This window comes from Gastrolobium bilobum, unplaced genomic scaffold, assembly GCF_033153095.1.
Source record: "Gastrolobium bilobum isolate Gb01-03AN ecotype WA unplaced genomic scaffold, APGP_CSIRO_Gbil_v1 utg1266, whole genome shotgun sequence".
In the NCBI taxonomy this organism is placed as follows: domain Eukaryota; kingdom Viridiplantae; phylum Streptophyta; class Magnoliopsida; order Fabales; family Fabaceae; genus Gastrolobium; species Gastrolobium bilobum.
The window spans coordinates 574952-600768 of NW_026898770.1; the positions used below are offsets into that span (position 1 = coordinate 574952).

Below are 25817 nucleotides of genomic sequence, written 5' to 3' on the forward strand. Positions count from 1 at the left end.
GAATCCTAAGAATTTTCCAGCAGGTACCCCAAACGCGCATTTAGCTGGATTAAGCTGTAGCCTGTATTTGTGCAGTTGTTGAAATACATGTTCCAAATCGTGAGGATGTTGCGCAGTTGTCATTGTTTTTACTATCATATCATCAATGTAAACTTCAAGCATCTGGCCTATCTGTTGGCTGAAGACTTTGTTCATCATGCGTTGATAAGTGGCTCCAACATTTTTGAGACCAAATGGCATCATGTTATAGCAGTAAGTAGCTTTTTCGGTGATGAAAGTTGTGGCTTCCTCATCTGGTGTGAACATTGGAATCTGGTTGTAGCCAGAATATGCGTCCATAATGGATAAAATTTGGTATCCTGCAGAATTATCGACCAGCTTGTCGATGGTGGAAAGTGCATAAAAATTCTTTGGGCAGTGTTTGTTGAGATCTGTGTAATCAGTACATATGCGCCACTTTCCATTGGGTTTCTTGACTAATACCACATTGGAGAGCCATGTAGAGTAAGTGATTTCTCTAATCACTCCAGCATCAAGTAATTTTGCTACTTCAGCTTCAACCGCCTGATGTTTCTCAGGGGATATTTTGCGCTTTTTCTGCGCGATGGGCTTTGCTTTGGGATCCATGGTTAATTGGTGACATATTATCCCTGGGTCTATCCCTGGCATGTCCGCGGCTGTCCATGCAAAAAGGTCTTTGTTATTTTGCAATACGATTATCAGCGCGCTTTTCTCATCCTCTTGGAGGTTTCGACCAATTTTGGTAGTGTTGTCAGGGAGTGGGCCTATCTAGAGGTCTTCCAACTCCCATCAGGTTGAGGACGAATATCGCGTAGATCATCGCGTACATCGAGATCAGTAATATTTACCGATGCTTTGTCTTTGTCATCAGGTTGTACAGGAGTCTTGGCTCTTAGACTGGTATTGTAACAACTGCGTGCTGTTTTCTGATCTCCTCTAATGGCAACTACCGTGCCAGACTTGTTACGAAATTTCTTCAAAAGATGAGGTATGGAAATGATTGCCTTTAATGCCGCAATAGTTGGTCTTCCTAGAATGATGTTATACGCTGAAGCGTATTCAATGACATAAAATTTCACCTTGATAGTTTGAGCTAAAGGCAAGTTTCCAAAGGTGACCCACATTTCAATGGTGCCTTTGGGCTGTACGCATTCTCCAGTGAAGCCTATTAAGTTCGAACATCCATGCAGAAGATGTTCTTCTGGGATGTGCATCGCGCAAAAGGCATCCCAGAATATGATATCAGCTGAACTACCATTATCAATCATAATACGTTTTACCTGGAGGTTAGCCATGCATGCTGAGATTACTAGCGGGTCATCGTGGTCTGGAATGATATCGCCATAGTCATCATCATCAAAACTGATGGCCTGTTTTAGATAGCGAGGGGTTGATAGGCGTGCGTGATTGCGTACTGTCATTACTGACTTTAAGTGCTTCTTTCGTTGAGATGTGGTCGCACCGCCTCCCGCTGAGCCCCCGGCAATGGTGGCTAGAATGCCTGCTGCGTTATTGGGTAGTCCATCGCGGTGTTGCCTCGCGCCTTGCTGTCTGTTTCTTGATGGAGTTCTATGATGTCTGTCAGTTGATGTTGCTCTGTCCACTCTACGGTCACTGTTACGATTGGAGTTATAAGTTCTCCTAGGACGTGCCCTTTGCTCGTTGGGATTCGAGTCGTTATCAGGGCTTCTATCGCGCTTTTGCTGTGTCTTGTATTCCCTGCAAGTGGAAATAAATTCTTGGAGCTTTCCTTCTCTAATGAGTGTCTCAATCGTATTTCTGAGCGCGAGCCTTTCGTCGGTGGTGTGACCTTTATCGTTATGGAATTCGCAAAATTTGGATTCATCGCGCTGAACTCCTTTTGACATAGGAGGAGGTTTGTTAAAACGGACATACCCTGTTTGGAAAACTTCCTTGAAAATCCGCTTGGGAGATGTATTCAAGGGGGTATAGCTGTCGTATTTTCCCCACTTTCTTTTTTCGCGAAATTTGCGCTGGACATTTTTCTAGATATCTTTGTCGAAGTTGTCTGTACTGGTTCTGGTGTTGGAGATTTCTCGTGAACGCTTGTAATCCTCCAAGTTGATAAATTTCTCTGAGCGCGCACGTAGTTCTTCTATGGTGCGAGGTCGCTGTTTGGCTAGCGACATAGAAAAAGGTTCTTGCAAAAGGCCTTCAGTGATGATGTGTAGTGAGACTTATGAATCTAAGTCTCTAACCAGAAGTGCTTCATCGAAGAATCTGTTTAAATAATCGCGGAAAGATTCATTCGACTCTTGTCGAACTGTTTTTAGCGCATGAGTGGATTTGTATTGCGCTTTGCTCGTTGCGAACTGCACGAGAAACTTGTTGGTTAAGTCTTCCCAGCTTTGTACCGAATTAGGTGGCAACGCTGAGTACCACCTAAGGGCTATTTCCTTAAGAGTTGTAGGAAATTGTCGGCATGCTATTGGATATGTGACATCTTGTGCCATCATGTTTGTCTGGAATTGTTCCAGATGCTCTTAAGGGTCCCCCTTGCCGTTTTATTTTTCTGTTGTTATCTTGACATCGCGATGCAGGGATGTTCACATGTGCTCTTGTGCCATCATGTGACATTGGGATGTTCATGATGCAGGGGACAAAGGGGTGAATAATTTGAGAAACAGTCTTTGAAGGACCATGAGAATTCTCATTCTCCTGAGTATCTTTGATTTCTTCACCTTTTTTATTTTTATGACCCGAAGGTCCCGGGTTCCCTGTTGAGTGCGAATGAAGTGGTTCTCTTTCTGCAGAATTTTCGAGATCTTTTTCCTTTTCCTGATTTTTCTCTTTTTCTTTTCCCTTTTCTTGAGTTTTTTCTTTTTTTCTTTTGAGCTTTTTTCAATCGAGCTAAATCTCGATTTTGCTGGGCAATTTTCTTGTTTTGTAACGTGATGAGGTCCAACAGATGTTGGGGTGTCGGTGGGTCATCCAGGTGGATGGTAATTGGTGCCACCGATGAAGCTGATTTTTCACGGGAAGCAGGGGTCTCCTTCTGCTTTCTTTTGGAGCCGTTCTGAGATTTGCTGTGAGTTTCAACCATGTTTTTAGAGAATGGTGGGTAATATACGTTCCCACAGACGGTGCCAATGATCGGACCAGATTCGATAGGGATAGCCCAAAGCCCAAATCACACACGGTTGAGACTCCTTAGATGGTTGCTGGCCTGGGCCTAGTACTGTTGATGTGGGATAAGCCTGAGCTCTTTGTCCTCCGTCCTTCACATTGCACCGGATGGGGGGGTACCTGCGAAGACACTCCGACGCTCAAGTCAGTATCAGAGGCAGGTGTTTATGTTGTGAAAGTAAAGGATGATCGTACCTTGGTGGCACAACGTATGTTTATATAGTAATCGAGATGTGTGTTTGGAGGAGACATTTCTTCATGGTGAAGGCAAAGGTTCCTTGGTGCCAACGTACTGTGGCTGTCATGGTTTAAATGTTGAGGAGCTTGCCGCCATGGTGTCTATTAGTAGAGTTGTGGCGAGCTGAAGCTGTCCATTGCTTACTGGTGTGAGGGCGCGGTGGTGTTGCCTTGGCCCTTAAGTTTACTGTCTGTAGAAGGTATCCCGTTGCGTGAGGAGTAAGTATATCATGCATGCTGTGATGAGGCACTGCGCCGTGTATGATGCGATGGGACAATCGCGCCTGGTGTTCCGCGATATGGACATCGCGCTGGTGTGACGCGATAGGGTTATCGCGTCTCGTGCCTGTCTTTTATGCCTTGTTCTAGGTCCTTTATGGGCTTGGGCTTCCATGTGTTTATTGGGCCCTGGTTAGACCTATATTATAACCGAATCAGTAATTGATTTTGAGAAAAATAATCTATAAATACTATACTTTGAGTCTTTCTTCAAAATGTGATTGAGCATTCAAGAGAAAAAGCGCGTTGAGTATATTGCGAGTTTTTCTTCTCAGTGCATTGAAAATACTTTGGAAATTTAGGCATGAGCAGATTCATTGAGTCCTCCATTTAGATTTTATTTATACCTATTTTCAATAAACTCAATTCACCCCCTCTTAAATTCATCCGCGACCAGCAATAATTAATTTGATATTAGTTTCCTTTTTGAAAGATTTGAATTTATTTTATCTAATTTTGTAAAGTCAATTTTTGTAAAGTTAATTTGAAGATTTTAATTTTATTTTCTAAAAAAATATAGAAAAAGTTAATTTGATATTAGTTTCCGTTTTGAAAGATTTGAATTGATTTTATCTAATTTTGTAAAGTCAATTTTTGTAAAGTTAAAATTTAAAATAGACTCAATTAGTCAAAATTATAGTTTATCTGAAGTTCAAAGAAGATCCACATTAGTCTCTCTCAAAAAGACTAACAAGGATCTATTCTAAATTTCAGAAGAATCACGAGTCGATTTTTTTTCCCTAAGGGATTAAATTGGACCGCGTGATATTTGTTGAGCACTCAAAATAAACTTTACTTTTTATTTTATTTTCCAACACATCGATTACCATATTATACATTTTAATGAAAAGATCCAATTCCTATATATACTGCAGTCTTGATCGTCAGAAAGGCAAGCTCGAAAAGTCTTGGTAAGAGGCACCATCCAAAACTCTGGGTGAGAGGCACAGGTCCGTAGCATTTTCTGATCTGTTTTTCTTTTTGCTTCTTGTCGTTTCAGAAATATGTTATTTCTTGTTAGGTAGAGGATAATATCTATATACAAACAAAATGAAAGGAACATTTTTTAGTTAAACATGTATTGTATATTAGAACTTCTGATTTATCTAGAAGCAGGTTACTTTGAGGATTTTTTTTTTTTTTTTTGAGATCTCTTTATTCATGTGCTTCTTTAATTGACTCGCACCGATATATAAAATCAGAAGGATGATCCATCATGTTTAGCAGTTTTGTCATAACTAATGTTTATAGCTTTGCTAATGATAAACTTATTGTTTCTCTCTCCTTATTTTATTGTTTTATATGTAATATGCTTTGATATTTTTTTATGGTTCCGTTAATCCCAAAGATGTTGAATATTAGGGAGAACACCTATTTTTTCCCCCAACATATCTATTTTCTGTCTACACCTACATTGATATCTGGTTTCTACCTCATTTTTGCCGAGCTAATCTATGGTTTTTATTATAGGATTAATAATTTTCTACTGTATGAGATAATTCATTTTCTACAATTCAAATTTTATAGTTATAATTTTAGAGGAAGGATATTTTTGTAATTCCAAATTATTTGGGGTTATATGAATCTTTTAAGGGAAAAGTGTTTATCCTTTTAAATGACACAACTTATATCCTTTCACTCTCACAAAGAAGTGGAACCCACGCTTTTATTTTTTTGTCAACTCTTTTTCCTCCTTTATCTATCTCTTTCTCTCTCTTAAAATAACACAACTTTACATCCTTTAAAATGACACACACTTTACCCATCTTTTAATATTACAGATGTTTTTCTCTCTACCCAAAACAACGACATAAATTTTTATATCCAATAACATGAAAAACATAAAACTCTTTTTTTATTATTGACATGTGAAAGTAAACATAAATTTATATATGACATTTTTTTTCCCAAAAGAAATATATTTCCTTTTGACAATAGATTTTCTAAACACCCCTTTAGCATGAAAAATTAATAAATTATTTTACACAAAACAATTTTTAAAATATACAAATTCACAGTAATATTTGAAACTAAAAAAATGACACTTACATAACATTTTTAAACATCAAGCGTGGTTAATATAATTGAATTTGATTCTTATTTATAAGTTTTTTGGAAACAACAAAAATTATGACTTTCGATCTTTTTATTAGTTGTTAGTTTTTTTTTTTTTTTTGGTGGATAGTTGTTAATTTGTTAATTGCTATATTATGAACAGTTATGAATATTTTTGTCTGATTTATTGTCAGCGATTCAATTTCTTGTTATAGTTCCTCCGGCATGCTGTGAAAGAGATTTGCAGACTCTGATAACAAAATTACGTCCGCGAAGGAATCAGAGGATTATTTAGCTGCATATATAATGCACGTAGGTATTTTTGGATCGTCTCATTTATCTCTTACTTACTAAGTCTTTCTATATGATGCATTTCTTCTGTGCAAAAAAGGAAAAATAGCAATTAATTAGTTAAATCAGAAAATTTTAGAATCTAGTTATTCCTATTTTAGAACTTTCTAAATAAAATTTTACTTAAGAATCAATATATATATATATATATATATATATATATATATATATATATATATATATATTAAGGAATATGATCAATTTAATCTGATATAAAAATAATAAATCTCACACTCAATTTAAATCATTAATTTGCGTCTATCAAATTATTATAATTGATTGGATTATTCTCACTAATTAATTATTAATTCTCAATAAATTACAATTGTTAAATATACAAAAATCAATGATTAAGATTTGATCAGACCAGATATGGAGTGAGCTGGCCAAACTGTATCAAGTCTGATCACACACAGTTGAGATATGGGTTTTAGTGCTTGGTTTTGGGCCTTCGGTCAGGATGGGATCAAACTGCGTATCTGCCCTTTGCGGTAGCGCGTTAAGTCTGACTGGGGATACCTGCGAAGACACTCTGATGCTTAAGTCATTATCAGAGGCAGGTGATGTATGTTGTTAAATGTAAAGGATGATTGTACCTGGGTGTTGAACTCTTTTGTTTATATAATAGTTATGATGCCGCCTTAGCAAGGCGGCTTGGCTTCTGATTGGCCAAGTTTGGGTTGCAGGTCAGTACTAGGATCTGAGTTGCCTTATCTTTGTTAGTGTCTAGTTGTAGAGTCGCGGTAAGTTGGAGCTGTCCGTTGCTTATTGGCATAAAGGTGTGGTGGGATTGCTTTGGACGTTAAGTTTGCTTACTTGAAGGGGTTTCATCCGCAATATGGTTATCGCGGCTTGTCTGTCGCGATGAGGGCATTGCGTGTTACGAGCGATAGTTGTCTGTCGCGCTTGCTCTGGATCCTTGGTGGGTTGGGCTTTTTCGTATGTCATTGGGCTTCCATTGGACCTTTATTTTATCCGGATCAAGATTGATGATAAAATTTATTATTTATTATTCATATATCACGGTAAGAATATGGTGACGCATATTATAAATCTTTATATAAAGAAGTCTGTTTCTAAGTTAAATTAATTCTTAAATTCTGGTTCACGATCGTTTGCTGAAAAGGGTTGACTTCATCACCTGTCCCAAGTCACAAGAGACAAATAAATTATCTCATGGAATAAATTAACAAATGGTTGTAATAGAAAATCGTAACCTGCCGAGTCATCTCCTGTACTAGGCGTGTATTGCCTTAAGAAGTACACCGTCGATTAGGACATAGTCCACTATGCTTCAAGTCCATTATTTGTCATTGTCTTTTTCAAAAGAGTCAAATATCTTGACTTGTGCTACCTATCAAGAAGCCTCCTAGAGCTTACAACTTGTCCTCTACCCCTTCTAGTGTGATTCCTTTATTCTTCTTAACTAACAAAACATGTTACTTTATACAATGAGCTGAATAATGTCCTTTTCGGGTTTCTTAACTACCAAATATTAATTAATTATGAACAATGAAATCAGTCTTAAAACTTTTTGTATTTAGTAATTGTTTATGTTTTAAAAATCAGTCCGTTTTTAGTTAATCTATTAGTTAGAACTAGTTTTAAATATTGATACTGTTTTATTTTATCATATCTCTATTATCAATCTATAGTATCTGTATTCACAATATTTGTAAATTTATATAACTAATTTTGATTCGAAGAATCATAAAACTTAACTGATCGTTATAGTTTACCAAACACTTTCTGATACCAAATAAGCCAAGATATATAGAAAAGGAAATAACATTATTGAAGGCAGTCCCACGTTTTCTATTGGTCATCTTCCTATATAGTATTTAATAATACAACCTACTAGGTACAAGGTAAAGAAGTATACAACATAAAGTACAATGAATATGGTTAATGTTCATAAATAACCTGAACAAAAGGTGTCACGGAGGAACTTTTGTAGGTAAAACCACGTCTAGCGGGGGAATAGTAGGTACAATACGCATACACACACACACACACACACACATACAGGGCATTGTCAAGTATTAAATCACATGCACAGGTTGATATTGGTTACTGCAACTTGGTATGGGAACGCGTTTGAATGATGAGTTTTTCTGGGACAAAGAATTTAGGTTGGCTTTTGTCCATTTTTGTTACGGATTTCTCAAACTGGTGTAGGTTCAACTTTGTAGGCTTTTCTTATCTATACTTCCCGTAAGGAATTGATATTTTAAATTTTTTTAATACTGGTTTTTTTAAGTAAACCATACTATAATACCATACCTTGTAGACTTGAGAAGAATAAGAAGTGGGGCATTTAATTCTGATAATGATCAGATTTGATGATTTTCTAATACTGAGGATTAGGTATAAGTACCAAACGCCCCATCTTACTAGTTGGAATATAATTAGGCCAGAGGTTTTTCGTTTTGTATATCATTTGACCAATATCAATCATGCCTGTGTATAGCGACACAAAAAAATATTTTTTGTTAATCTGAATTATAGATCACTGTCAAATTTTTTACATATAAAATTAAGAGGAGGATTATATTGACAAACTTACTAACTACATTATGTCTTACCGATAAGATAAAATATAATTTGTAAAATTTTGTAAACAAAATATTTATAAGTATAACTTTCCCCTAAAAATAATGTGTTACTTCAACTTAAATTTAGGCAGCTAATCGAATACACACTTCAACTATTCAAACACTCGGCCTAATAATTTGGCAGTATATCTCAAAACTTTTATAAAAAAAGTTTAATTCAATGTTACCTTCCTAATTCCTTTTGTCATGTGGTGCAAGATTTTTCCAAATTCATCGTTATAATATTTTTTTTTGAAAACTATTATACCCTTAATTCAACGTTGAGGGGATGACTTGCTGTTGGGTGGATATGAATATTGAGGGGCAGTGCCAAAAAGGGAAAAAAAATTGTTTAAAAAGTGGCATCATCAAAGAGATGCTATATATACACACGAGGTCAGTACTTGGCATTATGTTCTTGCCTGCACATTTTTTGAAGGTTCACATTGAGGTTCCAAAGAAAATTGAGTAATGAAGAGTTAGAAAAACAATTCCAAAGAAAAAAATAGTCAGAGTTAGAAAAACAATTCCCAAGAAAAAATAGCCACGATATAAACTTGGTCAGCTGGTCTTTTGATCTCCTATGGTTTTCTGTAACTCTAAGAAAAGGCCCTTACGTGAAAGACATTGGGGATTGTTAAGGTTCGGGCATGTCTTTTAGAATTTATATAACTGTTTTTCTTCTTCTTTTTTTTTTTTTTTTTAATGTTGATTTCGTTAAATTACCATCCAGATGGTAGTTTGAAAGTACTCTTCAGTTTTTACCATTATATTATAACAGCATTATTCGAGTTTAATGAAGTTTATTTTGGCAATCTTTGATATCTTCTTCTCGGCCTTGTCTCTGAAATGAAGTTTCAATTATTTGCAGGTTCATATTGGTAAAAGATGAAGGTGGCTGGTAAGATGAGGAAAGAGGTTTTCTTCTTGTGGTGGTGGTTTAGAGTGGCTGTACAGCTCTGCTTCTTTCTCGGTGTCTATTCTGAGAAGACCTCATTCAGGTTCTCCCTTATCTCTTGCTTCTGCTTTTATTTTGCGCTTCTCTTTACGTGATTCAGAGTAAACAAAATGGAAGGCATTCTATTGTTTTATTTTCTCCATATGAAAAGTACTTATAAGTAAAAAACGAAAGGGAGAGATAGAAAAGATTCCATAAAATAGGAGAGTAATGTTTTTTTTTTATCTCGTGTCCATTTCATGCCCTTTATTTATCTATTTGTTGTTATGAGCTTATGGTCATTAGCATGCTTCTTTGTTCATTTGTGTATATTACTTTATGATAATAAAAAGACATTTTGCAAGCTATATATAACCATTGTAGGGATGAAAAGAATTTATTAATTTGCTTGCACCCACGTGTTGCCTGCACCATCTTACTCTTTCAAATGTCTATTGTATACTCACAATAATATAACTGCTAGTGTAAATTAGATTATTTTATATTTGAAAATGTTTTTAATTTAAAACTTTGTGAGAGGACTTTAAAATATAAATATTTTAAGAAATTATTCTGAAGCATGCACTAAATTAAAGAAAATTAAATTAGCTCTTACATTTCTTTTTTTCTTTTTCTTTTTGAAACAAAGCTACATTTCTGAATTAAGTCCCTGCATATTGCATTATTGTAACCGACCCGCATTAATAGTACAGGCTAATGGACTACTACAATAACAATGAAATCTCCCTTTCAAAACATAATAACAATGGTTAAAGTCCATCCATCTAAAATTTAAGTTATGCTATTTTTACACATTTCTTATTTCACACCTATGCATTATTTAAGACTTATTATGTTTTTGTACCGGTGCACACGCGAAATAATGTAGGATTTTTTATGTGCATCGCCCTTCTCATCTAGGTCAGGCAGTACCTCTCTCTATTTGTATTTGTTTCCGATAGGTTACCAAAAACGACTTATTTAATGGGAATAGCTAGGAAGAAAAATAAACACTGCCCTACAATTAGGGGGGTAACAAATGAATCGTTTACAAGAACTGAAATATTAAATATGTACTCAGTGCTCAAATTGTCCTATTGTCCTTTTGTCCTATTCTTTCTCCATTGAATATTCTTTAATTGAAATGACAACGTGATGCTTTAAACTTTATTTTATTTGATTTTCACTTTTTTCTTTCCCTGCATTGCATCCACATGGAGAAGTGGTTTAAGGGGGACCAACAGCCTAGGATTTGTTCCTTCTCCAGTCAAACTGAATACCGAAAATCCTAAGCAGGTGATACTAGTTTTTGGGAAAAGATAGTTTGTTCAAAATATTGAGGAAAAAAAAAACATTGACCAGATTTTCTCGTCAAATACATGTTTTTTTAAGTCTTGAGAATTTGCTTTGATTTTCAGGTGGTGATTGATAACGGCATCGTTTCCATCAACTTGGCAAATCCCGAGGGCTATATCCTTGGAATATCATATAATGGAATTGAAAATGTGCTTGACGCTCGGAATGAAGACAACGATAGAGGGTATTTACTTCATAATTAATCAAATTAAAGTTGGAATTTTCTACAAAATAACCCAGTAAAGTAAGGCATAAAAATTGGTTCCATATTGTAAGTCCTGGTTTGATTAACATAATCAGGCCTTCATGTTTATAGGTACATGGACGTCGTTTGGAAGGGACCAGGACAATCTGGCGGTTTTCAGAGGTATAATTCCTGTCCTCCCAATTAATTAACGATATGTTCTTGTATTTGTACACTCCATGATGCAATTATTAATAAAAGAAATTAATCAGGGTGGATTATATCTTACACATTAATTAATAAAGTAATGCATGCTTAATGCACTTACGTATAACTCAACAGACAAATTTATGATTGAAACTGTGCTACAGAATCCGCGGGACAAGTTTCTCAGTAATGGCAGCCACCGAGAATATAGTAGAGGTTTCATTTTTAAGAACATGGACATCTTCTATGCGAGGCTCAAGTGTCCCTATAAACATAGACAAAAGGTGGGTTCTATTATGTCTTAATTTTACGTAAAGTTTGAGAACAAATAGAGATGCATGGACTACGGACATGTTCTTGGTTTTGCATTAATATTGTTTGATGTAAATTTATTGTTGCAGGTATATATTGCGAAGGGGCGATTCCGGGTTTTACTCATACGTAATATTTGAGCGACCAGAAGGATTACCTGCAGTTGGGGTTGATCAAATTAGATTGGTATTCAAGCTCAACAGAGACAGGTAACTGGAAAAATGTTACTGTGAGAAAAAGAAAATAAAATAGTACTTTTCTTCCCCTTTTTTTGAAAAAAAATTTTTTTTAGTAATTTTCACTTTCTCTTAACAAATCAAAATTTATGAATTGGTAAAGGAATAAGAATAACAATCTTGATTTCAAATTTTGAAAGTATTAAACATATATTGGCTTGGAAACTAATTACGTAATTAATTTGGTTTATAGAATATGATAAACTATGAATTTCAAATTTACAGAAGTAACTCTAGTGAAAAAAATGAAAAGTTAAGTTAGAAGAAAATTGTTACGGTTTTTAAAAAAATGTTTTCTTTAAAATTTAATTTTATAAATTGGGTATTTAAATATTTCAATTTGATTATTTATATTCCGTGCTTCCCTTCCCCCCTCTCTACAATTTTGCTTGTCCTAAATGTGTAACATAAGATGAAATGTGCTGGGATGTATTAAAATATGGATATAAATATATAATTTTAATTTCTCATTATTGTAATACTTTTTATTATCAAATAAACATGAAAAATTATACTTAGAAATTTTTTATTTATAAACTCTTACAAACTTCACTATGTCTTATTTGTAAGATATTCTTAAATTAAGCCTTACTGATAAAATATAGTGTAGTTTGTAAAAAATAAAATAAAATTGTCAATATAACACTCCTCAATAAATATATCATTAAAAGAGAGTTAGCTTTTTTTAAACATTTGTAATTGTTGCAAGCAAACTATTTCAATAACATAAATGATAATGTAAAAACCTATATCGAAATCATACTTTCATAATACTTATTTGACAAATTAACTTGAGAATACATTTATATTTTAAAAGAATCTTTTATTTATTAATTTATATATGTATCATATAACAAAGAGAGAGAAAGTGAAAGGAAGAGAGAAAACAAAAAACCAATGAACCTCAACTAATTTTGTGTCAACAGTAAAATTTTTCCAGTTACATAATAGATATATGAAAAAAGTGTATATCATTTTAAAAGATGTAAATGTATGAGTTTCACCTTTTTGTGATAAAATGACATAAGTTGTGACATTTAAGAGTACAAACACTTTTCCTATAAATTTATTTTGAGCTTATCATTTTAAAAGAGGGGCGAAAACTGTGTTAACTAATGAACACAAACAACTGCCCAGGTTCAACTATATGGCTATATCAGATACTAGGCAAAGGAGAATGCCATCGATGAGAGATAGAGAAACAGGTCAAAGGCTGGCTTATCCTGAAGCTGTTCTCTTAACCCATCCATCTAACCCACAATTTAGGGGAGAGGTAACTTTCTTAATATGCTTGCATGTTTGATTTGACATGGATTTTTGCCTCACTTTTTTCTTTTCTTTATTCTTTATATGGGCTTATAGTTTAAAATGTCATGGAATGAATGTATGAATGATTATGTTGGGCTCAGGTGGATGACAAATACCAATACTCTACTGAGAACACAGACTGCAAAGTTCATGGCTGGATAACGGCAGATTCTGAAGCACCCGTGGGTTTCTGGATGATAACACCCAGTAACGAGTTCCAAAATGCTGGGCCCATTAAGCAAGATCTCACCTCTCATGTTGGCCCCACTACCCTCTCCGTAAGTTCAACTTCTGTCCTCTAATTTAATATTAAATATATATTGTGATGTAACAGTGTATAAATATTTCTCCTCATCATAACTAAAAACCAAATTTAGATAGTTATTGCCAGAATGTGAGTTGTCATTCACAGTCATAGGACCCAATAATAAGTGACAGTTAAAGTACTTTTCTGTTTTTGCTTTTGTTAATTTTCTTACATAGATGTTTGTGAGCACCCACTATGCTGGCAAAGGGGTAAACATGAAATTTCAACAAGGCGAGACATATAAAAAAGTTTTCGGCCCTGTTTTTGTCTACCTCAACTCTGCTCCAAATAATGTTCGTTTACAAACTCTGTGGTCAGATGCGGTGCGACAGGTGCTTAATTACCCTTAACCACACTCGCACTCTTATTTTTAATTGCCTATTATTAATTAGAGGGAAGTGATTATGTTATGGCACATAATTTATTATTTTTCTTTGATTAATTAGCTATCTAATGAAGTCAAAAGCTGGCCTTATGACTTCCCTCGTTCAAAAGATTTCCTTCCACGCAATCAACGAGGAACAGTATCAGGACGGTTACAAGTCCAAGATGGGTATATGTTAATGCCTTGTTTACCTACATTTTATTCTTCGATTACATGAGATTGAGCTAAATTCCTTACTTTTACCATGTTCACCAGAGGAAAGAGATCTCAAAATGCTATCAATGCTTACATTGGTCTAGCTTTGCCTGGAAATGCTGGATCATGGCAGAAAGAAAGCAAGGTACATTTGGTTGGAGCCAAAAAGATTTAGTTTCATTAACTTTGAAGGAATAATGATGCATGCAGCTAAAAAGGGTTTGAATTATATATCATTCACAGGGTTACCAATTCTGGACCCGAACAGACAGCAATGGATACTTCGTAATAAAAAATATAGTACCTGGGGTTTACAACTTGTATGGGTGGGTTCCTGGCTTTATTGGAGATTACAAATACTATGCTCAAATCACCATCACACCTGGTAACATATCTCAAAAACTCTCGTGGGTTTAGACTTAAAATTAATTACAACTTGCTTATTTAGACAATTAATGATATGTAATGTACGTGCAGGATGTACCATCAAATTGGATTCACTTGTTTATAGTCCTCCAAGAAATGGTCCTACTCTTTGGGAAATTGGCTTCCCAGATCGCTCGGCTGCAGAATTCCATGTCCCAGATCCTTACCCTACCCTCATGAACTATTTATACAAGAATGATGACAGAGACAAGTTAGTCCAAAACGCATTGTCGACAATTGATGCTAGCTCCTAGTTTACTATTAATCACAGCATTCTTTTTCCATTTACTCAAGACAGTATTTCTACTGTGGCAGGTTCAGGCAATACGGATTGTGGGAACGTTACGCTGATTTATATCCAAATCATGATCTCGTTTACACGGTTGGTGTTAACAACTATAAAAAGGATTGGTTTTTTGCTCATGTTCCCAGGTAAGTTTTGTTAATATATAGAACTTGTTAATTGTAAGTTTTGTTGGCTTTTTCCTCTAAACTGCTTTGATGTATGTATGCAGGAGCTTGGAAAATAATACATACCAGCCAACCATATGGCAGATTAGATTTGAACTTCAAAATAACATACTGAGGGGAACCTACACACTACAACTGGCCCTGGCATCCTCCTCTAATGCTGAAGTACAGGTACTTTTCTTCCATAATTAAGTTTTAATTCGGCTATGACTATTTTATGATCACTAACATTTTCTGAGATGGGTTGATCAGGTTAGGTTCAATGACCCGAGTGCTAATCCACCCCACTTCACAACAGGGCTAATAGGCGATGACAATGCCATAGCAAGGCACGGCATCCATGGATTGCATAGGCTGTATAGCATAAGTATAGCTAGTGATCATTTGGTTCAAGGAAAGAACACAATCTATTTGAGGCAACCAAGAGCCAGAGAAGCTTTCCAAGGAGTTATGTATGATTATATTCGCTTAGAAAGCCCTCCAACTCCAGCTAATTGATTGTGTCTAAGTTGTAGTTGAGGACGATCTATAACCGTGACTTAGTGCACATTAGTATTCTCTTAGTCCAAAGGCATGTACAACAGAATAATTAGCTAGAAAGCATAAATTATGAAGAAATAATAAATCCTGTCATTTTTGGTCTTCCAAATGCATCTATTAAACAAAGCAATATTAAAGTCGATACTCCCTGTTATTGTTTATGTTTTCTTAAGTTACCAATTATTGGTACAATTTTTATTTTATACTAAGGATGAAAAGAGAAAAGAAAAGAAAAAAATACAACCTTTGTGTCGGAATATAGCTACAAGCTAGTGTGTAGAGTAAGTGCATAACATGATCTGAATTTGAATATTTCACTTAATTTTTATGTTAATATCAAATGAAATTATATCAGATAGAACGTCACTTTATTAGACTAATTATTTAATAGTTTCCTCCATTAGAAGGTTTTCTTTCCACTGTTGCTCTCGCGGCAAGTATAACGATCACAAAAATAATAAAGAAGTTAATAAAGTATCGTTCCTACGAAGATTAGATATATCAATCACTATTCTCAATATTTCACATAGTTTAGACAAATCAAGATGAATTCGGAAAGAATAATATTTAAATTGGTAGAAAATCAATTAAAAGTAACAAGGAAAAATAAATGCTGAATAATAATTAATTGCAAGGGTAAAGTTCAGGTAATTAAAAAATAGATTAGAAAATCAATAATAAAGACTGCAGTTTGGGTTTATTTCACATATGATCCTCCTTAAGTAAATTAATTCAATTCATTAATATCCATCTCAGTTGATTCAAACAATTAATCATCTAAGAATTATTTGGTTAAATCCTAATGTCTTAGCTCTTTAACCTTTTAACCTAATTAGAATCTTAATGTCTTAGAAATCCCTTTTAGATTAAGCTTTAAGCGCAATGAATTACAAAGTTCACAATTTCTGCAAGTCTATGTTTCGATCATGCAAGAATTGATGCTCTATCCCTGTCAAGATTAAGATCTCAATATGTCAGTTGTGAATCCTAACCCTCTTTATTCCTATATGTCGGATCAGAGACAATTTATTAAGGAAAGAATTAACCCAAAATAAGGATTCATGTCGGATACATATCTTAACTACAAAAGAAAATTAACCAAACATAGCTGGCTTAAACAACATAAAGAAAGAAAAGAAAGCTAGATGAAGCAATGATAGAAAGAAGAAGGATGATCTCCACAATTGCTTTGATCTCCTTCAATCTTCTTTCTCTCTCTGAAAAACTACAATTCTCCAATTTTCCAGCTTTCTCCGTGTTCCAACCATTCCCCAATTTGTCCAAGTTGCTCTCTGATTTCCTAATTCGTTCTTTTTATATCACACGAGAGATTTCTTCAAATATCCCATAAATCCAAATAAATCTTCTTCAAGATACACTTGAAAAACCCACTTGTAGAGTCACGTGCCTCTAGCGCTAATGATGCGATTTTGGCGCTGCAAGCACTACGAAACTAAAACTAATTTATGCTTTGACGCTACTAGCGCCATTCCTACGCTACTGGCGCGGAATACCCGAAGTTCTAGCGCTGCTAGCGCCACTCCCAAGCTAGTGGCATGGGGCAACAAGGGTTTTTGATGTAATTGGCGCTGGTAGCGCCACTCTAGCGCTTCTAGCGCGGAGAAACCTAAGGTAATTTGGATGCTGGCATTGGAAGCACCATCTTCGAGCTAATGGTGTGGTTGGATTGGAGCTTTTTCAGTCTCTTCACTTGAGTTCTCCAACTTGTCTTTTTTCATAGGGTCAAAATTCCTACAAAAACACAAGAATTTCATGAAAATACTCCTGATAGTGAATTGATAGTTTAATCGCAATTCTGATGTCTTTTTATCACATTTAAATTGAAAACACATCACCCAACCAATAAACAGGTGAGAACAGTTGAGAATGCCCATAATCCATAGGTGGGCATAGCTAGATGACAAATACCAATGCTCTTTTTTTTTTCCCAAATAATATAGTAAAATAAACTTATACTTTCTTAAAATTAAGAATATTTAAAATGACAAATACCAATGCTCTTTTTTTCCAGATAATATAGTAAAATAAACTTATACTTTCTTAAAATTTAAAATATTTAAGAATCTGTGAGTCTTTTATACAAAATTTTAAATTACAAATTTTTTTTTTTTGAGATATTAAGAAGGATCGAACACACATGTTTAATTTTCTGTTGTCAACTGAGCTACTTTTATTTGGTTTAAATTACAATTATTTAAAAAGAAATAGGTAGTAATTTATTCAATAAGGGTTCGTGGACTGCTTTAGATACAATCACATAATATCCCAGGGATTCGGATACAGGTATAGGGGAATATGACTTTTTGCTTTTTTGTCGGTCTGCTTCTACTTTTTAGTTTAATTATAACAGAAAACAAAATATTGAAGAGAACATTATTGAGAGTGACCGCCCAAAGGAAAAGAAAGAACTAACTAATGGCCTATTTGATTTTGTTATTAAAATAATTTTGTAGAATAGTTATGAAAATAAATATTTTTTTATGATTTTTTTTTGTTTTGAAAGTTAAAAATTAAAAAATAAATAAAAATAACTAAAAAATGTTCTCTAAATTTGATTTTTTTTAATAGTTAAAGTTTTTTTTATTTTTTTTTACAAAATAGGCATTACCAAACCCATTTTTTTTGTTCTGAAAATAAAAAACTATTTTCTAAAATAGATTTCAAAACAGGCATTACCGAACTGTTTTTTCTTGAGTTCGGCCCCAAAGTAGTTAAAAAGGATATGTTACGTAAAAATAGAAGGAGAATAAAAAATTATAAAATGAAAAATTAAAATGTAAAAGAAATCGTAAAAACGTAAAAGCACTTGAAATATTGGTAAAATCGTTTTGATAAAAAAATCGTAAAAATGTAAAAATATAGTGATAAATCGAGATTCTAACTACCATTCAACCCTTATTATATTTTTAGGCAAGTTGAACTTTAAAATGGGTCACATTAAGGCTTTTTAACCATTGTGCCCTTCATTAATAAATAATTATCACTTTGCCCCCGTAGCAAAAAAATATCACCCATCTATCCTTGTTTACCCGGGTACAAAGGGGATACCCAGTATAGAGGAAAATACCCAGGTATAATTCATATTCTAGGGATTCCTTTGAATTATTTACCCGTGTATAGAGCGGGATACCGAGTAGTATCCTTTGAATTAGCCAAAAATTACGTTTTTTCTTTGAACTACTATGATGTGGTGTGTTTTGTTCTGAGTAGCAAGCTTCAATGATTGTGACATGTGAGTGTGGGCACAAGGCAATCAGTTTCTTTGGGGTTACTAGGAATCCATGGATAATGAGCGTTGTAAAAGTTGGTTTTTGAACATGGAGTCGTAACCAAATTTTTTATTAGGAAAATTGAAAAATCTTTTGTCTTTGCACACTGATTTTGAAATTGAACAAGGTTCGGGAATCCTTTGCACGTGAGGAAGGATGGAGAATAAACCCCACAGCACTCTCAACACGCCCGTCTTTAAACAGTTACCTTAAATTGGTTGCGTGAATTTTATTTTACCCTTTTTAATTAAACAATGATAAAAGTGAACAAATAAAGATTAAATTTTAACTTACAGAAAAAATTAAGAAATTAATTTACGAACAAACAAAATAAACAAGTAAAAAAAATAAAAAAATTAGAACCTAAGTATTTATGAAATAAATAAACAACAAAAATAAAAAAAAAAACTGAACAAAAAGAAAGGTATATTAAAAATGAATTAAAAGAATTAAAGAAAGTGACAATCAACTTAATAACTTACGTGAACACAAGGACATTTGTTTGTTTTGTTATTATTTTTCTTCTTGGACCACACAAAGTTAACATGCTGTAGCCAATATTTAACCTATGATTAAATTAATTTTTTTTTAAACCCACTTTTCATTCTGTTCACAAAGACAGCAAGTAATATAAGACAAAACCCATGCATACCTACCGACATATGGTTTCCATATTGCAAATGCAACAAAATAAAATCAATACAAAAAATAACTCATGCACTCTCATTACATACGGTTGAGATAAAAAAATAAAATAAAACAAATAATAGTCTAATAAGCATTAGAAAGACGACCAACATGTGCAAAGCAAAAGTGATAAACTACAAACTTAAAAAAAAGACTTGAACAGCATGAGTGTTTTTTTTTTTTTTTTATAAAAGAAGAAAAAAAAGGTATTACTTGTAACTAAAACAAACGTATGTATATGAGAAGGTGCAAAAAAAAAAAAAAAAAAAAAAACGCTGAAGGGGAGAAGAATTCTTGTATTAATATAATGGTATCAACGTAGTGAAGGACAAACAAACATAGAAGACAAAAATTGCATAGGATTCGTGCATCATGTATTTGAAAATATGTGCATTTGATTCACTTGAAACAACATGTGATGTAATCGAGAAATGGAAATGTTGACAGCAAACATCACTTGCAGTAATAAATATACCCACTCCTACTTACATAACATGATGTGTACAAATAAAATAATAAGAAAAAAATATATTGATCAACGGTTGATACATGAGAAATTTACTTGGATGTTGTGCTTGAAATACAACCCTTCACGTGACTGGCCAGACACTCATGGATGGTATTTGAAGACGAATTTTACAAAGGCAGCCTCTCACTTGGTATTAATATGTGTTGATGAGTTTGAAAAGTGCTTGAAGAAATCGGAATCCCCCCTAAGGAACAGGTACAGTGTCGGTAATGTGAATAGGATTAATTAAGTGTTTCCCAAGACCTTATTTCTAAAGCTGTGAAATAGATGAAAACTTAGATGATGTGGAACTTGAAGATGGACCGGGTTGTCACCAAAAGCTCGTGATCCAGTCCCCCCTCCTTTGTGGTTTTTTTTTTTTGTTCTCCTCCCCCCTCTCTCCTCTGCATGTCCTTATGGTCTCTCTCTTCAATTATTAACAGAAGTTGCTGTCATTCGCAGCTTAATGATATATCAAATTGGGTCTATTATATAGACCAAGATTTACAATTGGTTACATCAGGAAATCAGCTAAACTTAAGGAACAGAAAGCATAAATCAAGCTAATCTATTTACATCAGGAAATCAGCTAAACTTAAGGAACAGAAAGCATAAATCAAGCTAATCAGGAAATCAGCTAAAACTAAGGAACAGAAAGCATAAATCAAGCTAATCTATTTACATCAGGAAATCAGCTAAAACTAAGAAACAGAAAGCATAAATCAAGCTAATCTATTTTAATATACAAGGTAACAAACCGTGATAGTTACAATCAGGATCCTAACAAATTAATGCTACTCTAATACTCCCCCTCAAGGTGGAGCATGGAGGGAGGAGATGCCCAACTTGGAAGTCAAAAAATCGAATTGTTTGGATCCAAGTGCTTTGGTCATAATATCTGCGGGTTGAGAACTAGTGGGGATATGTTGAGTAGAAATAGTCTTGCTGAGAAGATAGTCCCGAACAAAATGGCAATCTAACTCGATATGCTTGGTACGCTCATGGAACACTGGATTAGAAGCAATATGAATAGCAGACTGACTGTCACAAAACAGTTGCATAGGGGCTGCATGAGGAATATCAAGAGAGCTGAGAAAAGACTTTAACCAAATAAGCTCAGAAGTCGCAGCTGCCATGGCACGGTATTCAGCTTCAGCAGAGGAGCGGGATATTGTGTTTTGCTTCTTGGTTTTCCAAGAAATAGGAGAATGTCCAAGAGTAACAAAATAACCAGTGACTGATTTTCGAGTCAAGGGACAACTAGCCCAATCCGAATCACAATAGGCACGAAGAAGAAGATCACTGTCAGATCGAAGAAGGAGTCCTTGGCCAGGATTGGACTTAATGTACCGAAGAACACGAATAGCCGCATCGTAATGTATCTGCATAGGATGCTGCAAAAACTGAGAAAGTGTGTGAACTGCATAACTAAGTTCTGGTCGTGTAATCGTGAGATATACAAGACGGCCAACAATACGTCTATAACGTTTAGGATCATCAAACGGAGGTCCTTCAGCAAGAGCAAGCTTGTGATTGGGATCCATAGGATAAGCAACCGGTTTACAACTTTGAAGTCCACATTCCTTAAGAATATCCAAAGCAAATTTGCGTTGAGTAAGAAACAAACCGGTCTTGCTTCGAGCAAATTCAATGCCAAGAAAATACTTGAGGGGACCAAGATCTTTGATTTTAAACCAGGTTTGTAAATGAGCTTTGACACGGTCACAGAGAGAAGGATCACTACCTGCCAACAAAATATCATCTACATAGACAAGTATAGCAACATAATGGGAACCAGTCGAGTAAGTGAACAACGTATAATCAGCACGAGACTGAACAAAGCCGAAACTGAGGAGAGAACTACGAAGCTTAGCAAACCAATTTCGTGGGGATTGCTTGAGACCATAAAGTGAACGTTGAAGCTTACAGGCGTGACCAGACTTGGTTTGGGAGAAACCGGGAGGAAAACGCATAAAGACTTCTTCATCCAAATCGCCATGGAGAAAGGCATTTTGAACATCCAGCTGAAAAATGCTCCATTTTCGAGCTACAGCTACAGATAAAAATGTACGCACACTTGTCATTTTAGCCACCGGTGCAAAAGTCTCAGTGTAATCTTCTCCTTCGATCTGATTGTTCCCAGCAATAACCAGACGCGCTTTATAGCGTTCAATGGTTCCATCAGAATTGTACTTGATGCGGTACACCCACTTACATGGAATAGCTTTCTTACCAGAAGGGAGAGGTTGAATTTGCCAAGTATGATTGGCTTCCAATGCATCAATTTCGGCTTGCATGGCTTTCTGCCAATGAGGATATTGCATAGCCTCTTTAAATGATTTGGGTTCCAGGTTACTATCCACGGCGGCAAGAAAAATCTGATGGTGCGAAGAAAATAATGCATTAGAAACATAATGATCAATGGAATATTGAACACCTGAGTCGATTGGAGAAGTGGAGAGACGAGGAAAGGGTGTAGTCATTGTGTTGCATACATAATCCTTTAAATGAGATGGGGGACGTCTGGCACGCTGTTCACGAATATCTGCCACAGATGCAGTGTTGGGTTCTGTCAACGGAACCGGTGAACCAGGGACATCCGTGGATGAAGTAATAGAACCCGGAACTGGGGAGGACGAACTCCCCCTGTCATCAAGCTCCGCTGTGGGAGTATCAATAGCAGTAACAGGTGCCACATCATAATCGGTGAAGACAGCTTGTGGTGACGGTACATGGACAGAAGGTGCAGATGAAGTTGCAGCCAATGGAAAAATAGTTTCATGAAATAAAACATCACGAGAAACAAATATTTCATGAGTGGAGATATCCATGACCTTCCATCCTTTTTTGTTGAAAGGGTAGCCAACAAACACACACTTACGGGAGCGAGGAGCGAACTTGTCATGTGGTTTGGGTAAAACAGTAGTGTAACATAAACTCCCAAAGACCCGTAAGTGATCATACTTTGGTGGAGTGCCATGCAAAACTTCATAGGGACACTGACCACCAAGGAGTGGAGTCGGTGTCCTGTTGATGAGGTGAGCAGCGGTCAAGATGCATTCTCCCCAAAGAGATATAGGTAAGTGACCATCAAAACGCAAAGCACGAGCCACGTTGAGGATGTAACGATGACGACGTTCAACGCGTCCATTTTGCTGTGGGGTGTAAGTGCATGATAATTGATGATGAATACCGTAGGATGAGAGAGCCTCTTGGACTACAGATGACAAAAATTCAGTCCCATTATCACTCTGAATTCGCTTAACAGATGCATCATATTGGGTGCGAACCAAGTGGAGAAACCGAAGTAAACATGTGGAAGTTTCAGTTTTATTGCGCATCAAAAAAATCCAAACATGTCTACTAAAATCATCGACTACAGTTAAAAAATAGCGGGCACCAGTTGTAGATGCCATATGATATGGCCCCCATATATCACAGTGAAGTAAATCAAAAGGATGTAAACAACGTTTATTATTAATAGGAAAAGGACTTCGTGGTTGTTTGGCTTTACAACAAACGTCACAAGGAGCCAAATTGTTTGCATTGGAAATAAAAGGTAACAAAGATAAATAACGGGAAGATGGATGTCCTAGACGACGATGCCATAGTGCTGCAGAATCTGACGTACTGGCAACATGAGCAGAAGCTGATGATGCACACAATATATACACCCCTTCTCGTTCAACACCCGTTCCAATCGTCCTCTTCTGCTTTAGGTCCTGTATCAAACAAACAGAATTAACAAACAATGCCAAGCAAGACTGGCGCAGAAGCTGAGATACAAAAATCAAATTACAAGCCAACGAAGGGACATAAAGAACATTGGAGAGATGAAGAGAAGAGCCCAAAGTAATGCTGCCACATTGCGTAGCAATATCATGAAAGCAGTCCCACAGAACAAGGAGAAATAGAATGCACATTGGATAGATAGGAGAGTGTGCCCGTCATGTGTTGGGATGCACCACTGTCGATGATCCAAGATGGGTGTAAAATTTTACCCGTAAGTTTATCAACTGGAGGGGCAGAAGAGACAGCCAAGGACATGAGATGTTGTAGAACTTCTGGTGTAAAATCTGCCATGGAGATGGATGCTGATGACGGCTCAGAAGGAACCGAAGGCAGAGAAGTATGAGCAGCCCAATTTTCATAATTGGATTGTCCACGGAGGATGACCGTGGTGAGAACAGCACCAGGATTGTCGGATGGGTGCAGGTAAAAGGGTGACTTAGAATCAGAAACCTTGAAGGTTTTAGGTGCGGAAGTCATGATGAAAAAAAAAAAAAAATGAAGGCTTGTTGATCGTCAAGCTCTTGATACCATAACAGAAGTTGCTGTCATTCGCAGCTTAATGATATATCAAATTGGGTCTATTATATAGACCAAGATTTACAATTGGTTACATCAGGAAATCAGCTAAACTTAAGGAACAGAAAGCATAAATCAAGCTAATCTATTTACATCAGGAAATCAGCTAAGGAACAGAAAGCATAAAAACTTAAGGAACAGAAAGCATAAATCAAGCTAATCTATTTACATCAGGAAATCAGCTAAAACTAAGGAACAGAAAGCATAAATCAAGCTAATCTATTTTAATATACAAGGTAACAAACCGTGATAGTTACAATCAGGATCCTAACAAATTAATGCTACTCTAAAATGTTGTCACAACAAAAATATCTATATCATCACTATCATTACATAAACATCTTTATCAATTAAGGGAATAAACAAATAGTAGTATTATTAGCGAAGGAAATGAAAAAAGCAACATGTCATATCATATATACAAAGATATTCATATATGTGCATGCTATAGCACTATATGATGATGACCTAATGTTTTATATATACAGAATAATAATTATCTTTGAAGCTGAAAAACCTTTTCGGTTAAGTTAACGTGATGTAAGGACTTGTTGTGAGCAAGGGAATTGGACACATTGTAAAATCTAGTTCCCATCCCCATTTCCATCAAGTACATCACAACCATAGTCATATTCCCTAACTCATTAATTAATTAAATAAAACTTTCACTAATTAATCAACCCAAAATTGAATAAAATAAAAAAAAAATAAAAAAAAAAATACTCAAACAGAGAGAGAAGCTTTTAAACTTTCAAAGTGCTAGTTAGGCACTTGGACAAAAGTTGCTAATTAACTTTGAGCTCAATAAATATAAAAATAAACTAACAAACAAGATCCAGATAATAAAATCATGATGTGCAGAAAGCTGGTCCTGGTCCACCACCTCCCACACACACCCCATATGAAATGATGATGGTAACTCGAGCAATCCAAGGCCGAGTTGACTCAATATATATATATATATACATGCTAGCTACATGGAAATTAATTTGATTTGGGAAAGTTAATTAATTGGGCGGGGGATATTTTGACATCAGTGCAAAAGTTCACTGCTCACACTTGTTGATTAATTATTAAATTTTAATAAATTATAATTATTGGGTCAAGCGAAATTAATTGTTAAAATTTGGTGTGAAGACTTTCTAGTTTGACACCAATATAAAATATAATGTGTTTGATTAAATTTTATTTTATGTATTTCATTTTAAGAAAGTTAATTGAATGGAATGAAGGATATTAATTAAGGTCTCTTATGAAGTGAACCCTTCATCAGCAACAGAGAGTGCTTCCAAGCAGGTTCGATATCGAACCGGGGTAGCTACAATCAAAGAGCTTCCCTTCGTTCAGCAGAATGAACCGGTTCGTCTCCGGTTCGGCAGAGAAAACTGTCGGCTCGCCAAAAACGTGGGTGGTGAA

The 25817-nt window shown here is 35.2% G+C and overlaps 2 protein-coding genes across 2 annotated transcripts; one reads left to right on the forward strand and one right to left on the reverse strand.

Annotated features, from left to right (window-relative positions):
• Window positions 1-785: 785 nt before the first annotated feature.
• Window positions 786-1889, reverse strand: LOC133283967 (uncharacterized). The gene has a single exon (XM_061480902.1). The coding sequence runs from the start codon at window positions 1887-1889 to the stop codon at window positions 786-788; it is 1104 nt and encodes a 367-aa protein (XP_061336886.1).
• A 7683-nt stretch (window positions 1890-9572) lies between these two features.
• On the forward strand, window positions 9573-15506 carry LOC133283968 (probable rhamnogalacturonate lyase B). Its single transcript, XM_061480903.1, has 16 exons — window positions 9573-9685; window positions 10842-10917; window positions 11040-11161; window positions 11294-11344; window positions 11533-11652; window positions 11770-11889; window positions 13054-13189; window positions 13326-13502; window positions 13708-13863; window positions 13978-14090; window positions 14172-14256; window positions 14355-14496; window positions 14589-14748; window positions 14853-14969; window positions 15053-15179; window positions 15261-15506. Exons 1-16 carry the CDS (start codon window positions 9573-9575, stop codon window positions 15504-15506), a joined length of 2061 nt encoding a protein of 686 aa, XP_061336887.1.
• Window positions 15507-25817: the final 10311 nt, after the last annotated feature.